The following is a 13,166-nucleotide window of genomic DNA, read 5'->3' on the forward strand; positions in this document are numbered from 1 at the left end:
CTATATTATACTACTTATGAAGAAGTAGTATTTATGATGCCATTATTTTACATCAGTATTTTAATATTTTTTTTGCATTTAAATGTCATACTGGTATTAACAGGAGTTTGTAGTGGCAGTGGCTCCGAAGTAGTAAAAAAATGAATAATAGTAAATATATCAAAAATCAAACACCTACCCACAAAATATATAGCAATATACTTGATTTTAAATCCTAACCTTTTAATATATTGAAGCTTGAGGCAATGATTTCCTTGCCCTTCAAACATTGATTCTTTCGTATTTGCTGCTCTTAGAGAAATGTTATCAGTAGGTTATCATATTATCATTTACAATAAATATATTTCACGGGGCAAACGGTCAAAAAATCCGTTATAAAAAAGTTGGACAAAAAGTCCGGATTTAGTTTTTATAGTCGGACAAAATGTCCGAAAACACAAAATATTTTATATAATTAATATTTATTTTAAAAATTTAAAAATGTTTGTAAACGTTATATATTATGGTAGGTAATCGGAAAAAAACCCCGACGAAGCACCTAGGAAAAAAAATTCCCTACGGCCTACACTTTGTTTTGAATGATTGAAAAATCAAATCATAAAAATAATAATAAATTCAATAATTATAATAGTTAATAAATAAATGTATTTTCTACACTTAAAAGTTAATTACCTACAAAATTATTTATAATTAATTAAGAACATATAGATATTAATTAAACAAAATAAATCATTTATATAAATTTTAATTTTTGGAATATATATTGTAAGTTGTAACATTGGTTTATTTGGTTTTATAATTGATATATTTTTTTTTTATTAAAATCTATGTTTTTAATTAATTATAAATTAAGCTACTTTTAAAATTGAACAGGGGCAAATGCCCGCCTTGCCCACAAATTACGCTATTGTTTGACAAGATCAAATAATTTTTATTGTCTTGTGTAATCTCTCTATGATCAGTATATGACCACTTTATATCATTTCGTTGACAACCACTACACCATTCTGACATTCTGCTTATTTGTGTCAAACCGTATTTAATGTATATCCTAGTCCATGAAATAGATTTAAGATTTCAGTAAAAAAAATTTGGTACTCAAGTGAATACATTAAATATACAAATAACAGTGATATAAAACTTGGTGAAGAATATATGTAGTATCTATACCTATCTAGGTATTTTTCTTTAATTCTTTATTAGCTAACTATTTATGTGTTATAGAATACATTATACCTAGGTACTAAACTACTACTACAGTCTACAGATTTTATTGACAGATAAATAAACTTTATTGGAAGCTAATCTTTACATAGTATAAAACAAAGTTGCTTCCCGCTGTTTGTCCCTATGCATGTTTAGATCTTTAAAACTAAGCAACGGATTTTGATGCGATTTTTTTAATTGATAGAGTGATTCAAGAGGAAGGTTTATATGTATATAACACGCATAATATAGTAGAGAAACACTGATAATTTTAATTTTAAAAAACCGTATAAGTTGTATACCTATATATATATATATATATATAATTGTGCGGCTCGCGTGTTTCCAGCTACCTGACCTTTTTGTACGTCAATCTGCGTGTAGATGTGCGTAATCTGCGTGGATGTTCTCGATGCATTCTACTCGAACTACTCAACCAATTTTGATGAAATTATGAACAATATGTGTAATTTTGTCTTCGTCATAGGATATGATAGTTTTTATCCCGATTAATGACCTCAATATATTACAATATATCTAGGGCTGTTCGATTATTCGAATAACAGATTATTTTTAACGAATGATACATAATCGGTTAATCGATTGAAAAAATGCTGGGCGGGACATTTATGTAAAGACGATAAGTTGGAAATATCATCTATACGCCAAATCAGAAAAAAAAATAGATTTTATCCTCACACTAAATGTCTAAATGTTAGCATTAGATTAGGGCCTAATCTTTAATTTCATAGGCCTAATCATTAGGCAATCAAACTTAACACGGATTAATTTTGTACGGGCAACGAAGTGCACGGGTACAGCACTACAGCTATTAATTAATAAAATATAATTTTTTAATATTATGTAAATACAATAGTCAATAGGCCGGACTTGTCTTACTGTGCCGTGTTTCGGTGGTTGGTAGTGGGCAGTGGGCTGTGGGTTGATATTACTTAATAATTAGAGGTAAGGCTGTACTGTGTAAAGAAAGATATATATTTAATAAGTACTATTGATATTAATATTATTAACGTAATAAAATAAAAATGATTTAATAAATAAAAACTATGTTTATTATTTTTAAATTTAATGTTTTATTTTGTTTATAGATAATATACTTACCAAGTGCAAAATATGATTATTTTGTTTAATAATGACTAATTTAAGGGTAAGTAACATATCCTATAGGACTTATAAGAATAAACATTCATTTATACCCTAAAAAAATTAAGGGCTATACATAGTTAAATCTTAAATAGTTTTTTGGGCCCAATTTTTTTCGTTATCTGCTTCTGAAGTAGTACATATAGGACATAGGTATCCTACTTTGGTGATAGTGGAATCATTTCATTTTTCAGTTTTAATAAAGGAGGAAAACACAAAACAAATAAATATCGGTTTAGGTGACAGCGAAAAGATGGAAGTATAAAATGGCTATGTACAAATAAAGACTGTAGTGCAAGTATTTTGACGACATCAGATAAAAAAATCGATCTGTGAATTTTCCAGTGAGCATATCTGCGCTGAGAACTCTGTACAAAAAATCGAGCGACAGATAAAAGGAAAAACTGTAAAATAAAATGTGAAGATTTTTCTACTAAGCCTTTAAAAATAATAAGAACAGAACTATTAAATAATACAGTAACAGAGATAGTTAAAGAAGATATAAAAACTGTGATGAAAATTATGTATGAAAAGAGACGAAAACATTACCCAACATTTCCAAAATCATTAAATGAAGCTATTGATCGACTAAAAAATTTGCACGAAGACAATTTTTTTCAATTTAAAGGTAATCAATTTGTCCATGTTCACGATGACAAAAATATTATTAGCTTAACAACTTTAGCAAATAATTATTTACTAACGGAGAGCACGGAATTCTTTGCAGATGGGGCGTTTGATTATGCACCTACATTTTTTTTACAATTATACACTATTCACTGTTACAAAAATGGATTTTGCGTACCACTCGTTTATTTCATTTTGCCTGATAAATCAAAACAAAAATATATTGAGATGTGGAGGTTTCTTTTGAAGATAAGTTTGAAACTTTCAAATCGTGTTTTATCATCAAACAGTTACATTTGGATTTCGAAATTGGAGCAAATGAGGCAGTAAAAAATATATTTCCCGATGCAATTATTGAAACATGCAGATTTCATTTTGGCCAATCATGGTGGCAAAAGGTAATATATTTATACAATTAATAAAATCTTATCTGTTTTTAATTATTAAATCAATTTAATTAAATATAATTTATAATATAATATATAATTTTTCAGTAAAATGTTTGTATCTTTTTTTTAAAACAGTACTAATAATAGTTTTATATTTAAAGATAAACGGAGATTCGCAATTGCGCGTGTAGGATATAATAATCAAAATGATGAACTAGGTCAATGGTTAAAGTTGTTGTTTGGTTTACCGTTTATACCATTTCTGGAAGTTGAGGATACATTTGTGGAGCTTATGACAATATGTCCAAGTCCAATTAGATATATATTTTAGACTACGTTTTATCAAATTACATAGAACTGGATGCTTTATTTCCACCAAATCTTTGGGCGCCAGACCAACATTGAGCCCAAGGTATATTAATAATAATATTTGATTGTAAGGTATATTAATTAATGAATACACTCTTCTGTTTTCAAAAACCGAATTATTCGCGATGCACCTAATTTTATAAAAATTATATAATAATTTATTTTATTCACTTCACGCACTATATAGTACCTATACCATATTATAGTACATATTGGTAGTCGGTATATTATTATTATGTCAGCATTTAAATTATAAAATTAATAAATAATCTTATCTAACTAATAACTATATATAACAAACGTATACTTATTTGTACTAAACATGTGTGCATTATTTATTTATTAATGTTTAAAATAAAAATATATGTTAAATGTATATTAAAAAAATGATTTAATTCAAATTGTTATTATTATATTTAAATTTTAAACGAAAACAAAATACACATAACTAATATTTATGTAGATAACATTTTATATTATCAAATGTACAACAAATCCGTAGCTATATGAATATTAACTATCTCTTATAATACAATAAAAGAACAGGTTTTAAGTATGCATCGGTATAGATATAACATCATTGTAATAATTTATGACCGTGATTAGTGTCGTACGTCTTGGTGCCCATACCTACATACAATATATTATCATTAAATCCAATAAAAGATTAACCACACCAACCAATAGTGACTGTGCTTAATACAAACACGTACCTATTTACCTAATGCTATATAATATTATTTTAATAGCAGTTTACATCGCGTGGGCTACTGCAAACGAACGTTATTTGATCGATTATAATATACATTAAAATTACGCGATGAGTATCATAGCGATAATAAAAAAAAAATGCCAAAAAAAAGAATTGACCGACGATGAGATCAAATTTTTTGTAAAAAGTACTGTGGACGGATGTATAGACCAATGTCAAATCGGTAAAGTAAACTTATAACGTTTTTGAAAATATTTTTTTCATATTACTTTCAGGTCATTGCTAAACAACATTAAAAAAATATATATATTTATTATTACTTTTTATCTATCATTTTTTAAGATTTTTTTCGTTTTTGAATGTAAATGTATATTTATAAAGAGAATTAATCTAAACTATATAATCAACTTTTCACATTAAACTGACAAATTGTAACTGTTTATATAACTCGTTTAACTTTTATATAACTAAAAAAAAGTTACCTGCTCTATTTACTTATTGATATTGGTAGGTTCTTAATTGTTTTGTTTTTATTTTGAAAGCTTAGAAAAAACTAAGCAGTCAACAGTAACTTAATTGTATGTATATATATCTATAGGATATTTTAAAATTAAATTTTTGAAAATTAAATGACCCAAGATTTATTGACTTCTCATTATCCTCATTGCTTGGACGTTTGGATCACCATTGTTGTTTTAAGGCAAAGGGATCAACTTAAATAAACCTCTTTTTTATGTCTACTTATTAGTACACATTTCCAATTTTGAGCTATAACACTTTGTGTCAGGGTTTTGACCAAAAAAATAAGGGTTGTATAATTTATTGAAAAAATTAAAATACTTATTCACGACAGCAACAACCAAATTTTTTTAAAACAACATATGTGGCTGTTGTGAATGTAAATTTTAATTTTTCAATATATATACACGTTTAATTGTTTAAAAAAAATATAATTATAATGCAATTTAACTCATATACAATAAAAAATTTAAAATAATAATTAAAGTAAAATGTTAAAGTTTTAGAGTAGATATTACCCGGCTAGTCCGTAGTCGTGACTATACAATTATGTGTCACACATTTTTTTCTAATTTAACACTAGATATACGCCCGAGCACCATTTGGTGTTACAAATTATGTTGCATGATTTCATTATTTTGCACCCGATTTTATAGTACCTAGTAGTTTTTTTTATTTATCATCAAAACTTATTCAGTTATATAATTATAAACATAAATGTTGATTTTGAAAAAAAAAATTACCATACAAACAATACGTAGTAGGCCTATATAATATATCAAGTATAAATGTCGGAGTTGCCCGATTGCGGCCCGAATACAGGTAGTCGTATTTTACCCCAAATATAAGTATCCCGATTGCGTCCAAGCACACATTGGTTCACAAAATAAATTATAGTTAATTAAATAAAGTAAATATGTAAAATACTGAATGTTTGAAATTTAAATTCTTTTATTTAAATACTTTAAAAATTTAAAATAATTATTCGTTATTACAATATTTAATTATATGCGTTATAATATGTCTTGTTTATGATTATTATAAACAATATACTAACTTTTGAAATCTACATGACTACATAGAAAAATTAATAATTAATTAAATAGTATATATTCATTCAAATAGTCGAATATTAAAATAATAAACTGTTTACAATAATATGTCAATAAATAGTCAAATAATAAAATAATAAATTGTCTACAATTCAAAAAGTTATAAAATACATATTATGTCAATAATAATTAGTCAAATAATAAAATAATAAATTGTCTACAATACAAAAAGTTATAAAATACATATGTCAATAATAATTAGTCAAATAATAAAATAATTAAATTAAATTAAATTAAATAGTTAAAGGTAGATTTTTACAATTCATTATTTTTACAAAATCAATATTAGATATTTCGAAGTTTTTTAATTTTTTAATTTGGGCTTCTATAAGTTTTTTTTTATTCATTTGTTTAGTTGTTTCCTGAGGAGCACAGACTATACTTTGCATTTTAATTTTGGCATCGGTTTGGCATTGTTTCAAAATATCCGAAAATTGATATATACTCGGATGTGATATATAAAATAATGAGTTAAATTTGGAATGGAAACTTTCACATGCGTTTGTTGTTAAGTACATACTAGAACTACAAGTAGCCCATACATTAGGTGGAAAATCGGAATTATCGTCAATATAAGTTTCTACTAAATAATCACATAATAATTGTATTTTGGCCGTTGAAGGCTGTATAGAAACTAAATCTAATGCAAAACATTCCCCTACCATATCAGGTTCTAAAAATGGTAATCCAAATATATATGTTAAAAACTTGCCTATTTCGCTATCTTTGTCTTTATAATCTGTACTTAACCCTAAAGATTGTATTTTTCGCCACCACGATTGACCTAGATGGAACCTACTACCTACAACCTTTTATAGTAGCCAATGGCCAAGTTAAACGAATTGTCTTGTGTATAGATGTTTCAAAATCTACGAATATTACATCGGGCTTAAAACTAAAATTAAATACACTGTTCTATAAGTCCATTAAATGCATTTTGATAGCTTTCAAATTTTTTATCTGGTAATAAAAATAAGCAATAGGATAATAATGACCATTATTCAATACATGGATAGTAAATAATTGACAAAAATATTTAGTACAGCATCGGAATGTCCCATCAACATAAATTTGAGAAATTTTTGATAAATTTCGTAAGTTACTTTTACATGAAAATAAAATAAAATTCTTACTATTATCGTTGATAAATAAAAATTATTCACCTTCGTTTGTTTTGATATCAATGGACCTTATTAAAACGCCATGCACTTCTTGTATATTAGTTGGCATAGCCGGAATGATTTTTCTGCGGGCTTCATAAATTCATTTTCGAAAACAATTCACATCTGTTATGGTGATATTCTCAACTCCTATTAATATAATCGAAAAGAAAAATGTTGTCATTAACAATACGTATGTATGCGAAACTATAAATTATAAATTCACCACTTTCTTTTAAACTACCATGGATTAATTTTGACGGTCGCTCACAGATATTTTCAGTTGCCTTTCTTTTAATACCATTTCGTATTTGTTGACGTTTTAATATCTGATCGGCTTCATAATTGTGATCATTAACGTCAAATTTACTTTGGTTTATTAAAATGTCTTTATTGTATCGTTTAATAAAACTTTTACAACTTTTATTCGTAGGTACAACACCATTTTTCTATTTCATTTGCTAATAACTTATGAAATCGAAATTTATATTTAAATATTACTAGCATTTGTTTATTTTTTTCGCTTAACATTTTGTGAATTTCCATCATTTAAACTTTATAAAATGAAAAACCAAACAACACTAACAGCATAATATACAACATAGTTCAACCTTGCAATCTTACAGTTTATCTTCTCTTTTTATCTTTAATTGACTGGAAATTACCACGCCGAATATTGCCGTGATCGTGTGAGTGATTTATTTATGTCAAAATGCGTATCGGACTCAATCGCAATATTTATTTAGTTTTGACAACCATTTAAATAGTATTTCCTACCTACAATGTACGGGCCGCAATCGGGATAGGTGTAAAGGTTACTTTGGGCCGCAATCGGGCGGCGCCCATAAATGTTATATAATAAGAGACTATTTATTTTCACTCTGCGCAATTGGTTAGTTGTAGGTGGTAACATTCCTAGATGGATAAATGACTATATGCCAACAATATGCTAAATTATAAAATAACCATTAAGTATTTATTTGCGCAGGAGCGATGTTAATGGCCTTGTATTTAAACGGCTTGACTAATTCGGAAGTCTCTAATATGACAACGGTCATGGCGAATTCGGGCAAAACACTTAAATTTAGATCGTCCTCAATTGTTGTGGACAAACACAGCACCGGAGGCGTTGGCGATAAAGTCTCGATACCGCTGGTACCTGCACTGAGCGCCGTGCAAGAAGATTTTATCATACCTATGGTGTCTGGCAGGGGACTCGAATTTACCGGTGGCACATTAGACAAGCTCGAGAGTATTCCTGGTTAGAACAGTAGCTTAAATATATTAACGATTATTATCATTGTTAATATACCTATCAAATATCATATATACACAAATAATAATATATTACATAATTTACATCGTTTTAGGATATTCTGCGTTTAGTTTTGACGATCAACATCTATTGGACATAGCTAATAATTTCGGATGTTTTATTGTTGGCTCTGACGATTTATCCCCGGCCGATTCTGTTTTTTATAAAGCTCGAGATGTCACTGCCACGGTCGACAATGCTGGATTAATTATAGGTAAGTAATTTAGTACCTTTATATATATTCAACATAAAAAAAAATTATTTGAATGATACATGTTTTTCCTCCTATTACTAGCATCTATAATATCTAAAAAAGCAGCTGCTGGTATTAAATATTTAATACTTGATTTAAAAGTGGGAATATCAAGTTTTTTCCAGTCAATCGATGAAGCTAAAACCTTTGGAAAGCAATTTGTAAGTTATTCTAATAATTTTATCTACTCATTAATCGAATATATTTTAAATTAGAGAGAAAAAACTTTTATTTTTAATAAATAAATAAAACGAGATGCTTTCAATGTCCAATGGTTAGGATAAAATAAAATATATGATATTTGTTAACAATGTAAAATAGTATACAATAATAATGGCTTATGTCGGTCTTAAATTTATCAATTAACTAATTAAATAAAATTCATGTATAATAAAACCTAAAGAGAATTTTATTTTACTGTGAATATAGATGATAATTTATACTATTCATCTTGCAATATTTATTAAAGTACATTTATATAGGTTATATATTTAATAGTATGTTTAGTAATATAGTGTTTATCGTGATAGGTATTAATAACTGCTATATTTAAAGAGAATGGAAATTGGAGACGATGGTTTTATGTCTATATGTCATACGAATAAACGATACTAAATGCATAATATACAGAAATTTAGACATTTTAAAATATCGTTTTCAATCTAATCATGCCACAAGTACTTAAAAAACAGATTTGAATCTTTGTCGTGAAGTCTACTTGAGATAAATTTTTCCGCATTTTCGATTTTTTTTAGTTTATAAAAAAAATGTAATGAAAAATTTTCCTTTAACTAATTTTTTTTATTATTATCAATCTGTTACAATAATTGAACAATAAGTTTAATTGATACAATATTTACACATCACAGGAAACACAGAGTGAAGAGACTTCCCACTGGAGGTACTTCGTCAATAAATAGTTATAACACTTATAACTAACTTATATGCGTTTATATTTACATTTTTTTTATATAATAACTTATGTATTATATATTTGATATTCATATCAGCAGGCCATGACATCACTGCTTTTTAAGTCTCTTTTGAGGATTATCAAAGTATGGTTATGATGGATGCGAGTTAAGAAATAAGTGGACTGGGGTGACGGTTTAATCGATTATTGAAGTGCTTGTAATGTAGTTTAACTAATTCAGTGACTGTAGACATTTTTAAATTGGAGTGGTGGGATTTATTTGAGACGTAGATTGGAGCTTTTTGAAATAGTACGAAGGATGTTTGGTTGAATCCTTTGGATACGGTTGGAATTAGACATTTTTGCTGTACCCCATGGCTGTATGACATATATGTCTAAATGGATCTAAGCAATCATTTGTTTGGTAGTTTTATATTTTTAAAAATTAGCAAGAAACGAAGGTGGCGTAGGTAATTATTTAGAGATTGAACTTTATTTTTAATATGTGGTAGGTAGCCAGGTAAGACGGCGGTTGATGTGAATACCAAGATATAGTAAACATTTGGTTATATCAGCCTATATCAGGGGTCGGCAACTGGTGGACCGCGGAAGGCAAAACTATGGATCCTGTCAACACATTGTACTTACTTCATTATGTATACAGATTTGAAAAAGATTGTTTTCCTTTTCACTGATTTATTATTTTAATCTTTAGGACTCCAATAGAAATTACTTGCCGACCCCTGGCCTATAGATATGATTTCCTGTTGAGAGGCAGTGCCTGGCATATATTCTGTTGGAGATTGAAGATACAGTAAAATGGACTTTTTCTTGTTCATTTTAACTCACCATTATTTATATTAGGTTTTGAAAAAGTTGACGTCATTTTGAAATAATGAAAAATTAAGTTTTAATTTATCTTATTCATTTTGGTGTAGCACTAAAGGTAAAATCAAAAATAAAGTCAATTTCAAATAAATCGTTATTTATGAAAAAGGTTAAGGAGACTGCAGTCGCTGTATAATTATAATATCTTATTTACTATAAAAACATATTACTATTGACAAAACTGTATAATAGGTTTAAGGTAGAACAAATTTTAATTTTGTTTATAAAATTAATTTCAATTAATTGAATAATTTACTATATTATTGATTGAAGCCATTTTAATATCATTATAACATGTCTTTTGAATGTTCGTCAATAGCCTGTTTGACATTTTTAAGAAGCTTTTTTGTTACACTTATAATACTATTGTCTATTAATGATGTTTGGTGTGGATTAGTGACATAATGTGTTACTATAACACATATTACAAATTACTACACATAAATACGAAAAATAATATACAACTTTTTTTTCTATCAAAATTATATATATTTATGATTCAATTTTTTTCCTAATAATGAGAATGGTAATTAAAATATATTTTTATTGATTAATTCAATCGCTATGTTGAAAAGTCTAAAAAAACATAATAAGTATATTCTTATAAGCAATGCGCGTGTAAGGTACAGAGACGACACATTAAGCAAATCGCCACTTCCAATCCCATTTATTATAGAAATTAGCAAGATATAATATAGGTATTATGGTTATTTGGAAGGGAGAAGTAAATAATGATTATTGTGTAATTATATTATTAAATTCAATTTTATACTTCTTCCATTTGTATATGCTTCTTAGAAAAAAAATATTAACGTTATAGGACATAAAAATCATAATTTTAAATATTATCTGTCGTATATTTCGATAATATGACGTAATTTATGTAATTTTGTAGGTTCTAGTGGCTAAATTGTTGGGTATTGAATGTAGAGTGTTGATGACTAAAATGTCAGCTCCAATTGGTAATTATGTTGGTAATTCTTTAGAAATATTAGAATCCATAAATTGTTTAAAGGGAAAAGGGCCAAGTGATTTACAAACTCTCATTGAACTAATCGGTATTTATATATCTTTTATTAGCATATCTAGTACTAATGGATTATTTAATTGTTATTTTTACACTTAATTTAATAGGTGGACATCTATTAGAAATGACTCATAAAGTAAGTTCGGTGAATGAAGGTCGTAAGCGGATGGCCGACTCGTTAACTAACGGAACAGCTTTAGAAAAGTTTAAACAAATGTTAATCGAATTGAGAGTCAATGAGTGGATAGCAAATGAGTTATGTTATGGCAATACGACTGCCGTTTTACCAATGGCCAAATACGAAATAGAAATAAAGCCTTTAACTTCAGGTAAATACAATGAAGTGTTTTAATTTTTTTTACTAAATTTGTATTGATACGCGCGATGAGACCGTCAGACCGATGAGTGTATTTATTTAAAAACGGTTTTGAATACGAAACTAGTAGGCCCAAAAATATTTCCAGTTATTATAATATAGTAATTATAATATATCTACTTTTTTGTACCGTTATAGGTTACGTGAACGACATAAATGGTATGACTATTGCTAAAGTTTGTAACAAATTGGGTGCCGGAAGACAATTTTCTAATCAAGCAATCGATCCAGCAGTTGGTATTCGTTTACTTGTAAAAAAAGGCAGTCATGTGGAAATTGATACTGTTTGTATGGTTTTGTATCACAATGAGACTGATTTAAATGAATCGTATATACTTTTATTACAACAATCGATTGAATTAGTGGATGAAATTGTAGAACCGGAAGATATTTTGCTAGGAGTTATTAATTGTAATTAATAGTTGTCATGATAATTTTAATTTAAAATTTTGTTTAAGACCTAATAAATTATACTATAATACTTTATGCTATTATATTTATACTATTTGATTTAAATAATATGAATTATTATTATACATTTTGTTTATACTTTTTAATAAGTTATCAATAAATAATTGATAACGCGCTGCTGAAATATTAAGCTATCATTGAGGCGCGTTCTCTCGTTAGGCAGAGTATATGTATCTTTAATATTTTTAAATAACTAAAAATTATGATCATTTATGCAAACCATGTAAATTGTAGGTATTTAATTTTTAAGTTATTCGATTTAGTGAATTTTTTTTAAACATTTTTATCGAAATAAAATTAAATAAAATCAAAAATTTCAAAATATATCTACAAATAGCCTAATTATTTTGAAAATAATCTAAGTTTATTTATATTTGAGTTATTTAAAAAAGCAAAATAAATTTTTTTGCGTAAAATATCCCACTTTTCCTTGATTTTTATACGTTATTTTTAAAAGTACTAGGAGTATTTTAGTCTTAATCCCCCAAAGCAGTCAAAACACCAATTAGATCTAATTTTCAACCAGAAACCTTCCTCAATGTTGAAATTGAAGCTTTTTTACTATTCTAAAAATTAATGACAGACATAAAAAAAAACACATCATTGTAAAATCAATACATCGCTCCGCACAGAATTTAATACCAATACCTAATCTCAGTAATCTG

At 27.2% G+C, this 13,166-nt stretch overlaps 1 protein-coding gene across 2 annotated transcripts; it reads left to right on the forward strand.

The window, feature by feature from the left end:
• The first annotated feature begins 3,151 nt into the window (after positions 1 to 3,151).
• Positions 3,152 to 12,511, forward strand: LOC132928528 (thymidine phosphorylase-like). Of its 2 annotated transcripts, none has more exons than XM_060993275.1 (7): positions 3,152 to 3,395; positions 8,247 to 8,519; positions 8,629 to 8,787; positions 8,869 to 8,987; positions 11,523 to 11,685; positions 11,762 to 11,983; positions 12,169 to 12,511. In XM_060993275.1, the coding sequence occupies exons 1-7, from the start codon at positions 3,359 to 3,361 to the stop codon at positions 12,447 to 12,449; spliced, it is 1,254 nt and encodes a 417-aa protein (XP_060849258.1). In that variant the 5' UTR covers positions 3,152 to 3,358; the 3' UTR covers positions 12,450 to 12,511. The 2 variants fall into 2 exon arrangements, with proteins under 2 accessions (XP_060849258.1, XP_060849257.1); XM_060993274.1 differs by lacking the exon at positions 3,152 to 3,395 and adding an exon at positions 4,489 to 4,690.
• Positions 12,512 to 13,166: the final 655 nt, after the last annotated feature.

Source organism: Rhopalosiphum padi, chromosome 4 (assembly GCF_020882245.1).
Source record: "Rhopalosiphum padi isolate XX-2018 chromosome 4, ASM2088224v1, whole genome shotgun sequence".
Lineage (NCBI taxonomy): Eukaryota > Metazoa > Arthropoda > Insecta > Hemiptera > Aphididae > Rhopalosiphum > Rhopalosiphum padi.

Coding starts and splice junctions, on each gene's coding strand:
- LOC132928528 (XM_060993274.1), top strand. CDS start 4,576: ATGAGTATCATAGCGATAATAAAAAAAAAATGCCAAAAAAAAGAATTG. Junction 8,520..8,628: donor CAAGCTCGAGAGTATTCCTG/GTTAGAACAGTA, acceptor ACATCGTTTTAG/GATATTCTGCGTTTAGTTTT. Junction 11,686..11,761: donor AACTCTCATTGAACTAATCG/GTATTTATATAT, acceptor TTAATTTAATAG/GTGGACATCTATTAGAAATG.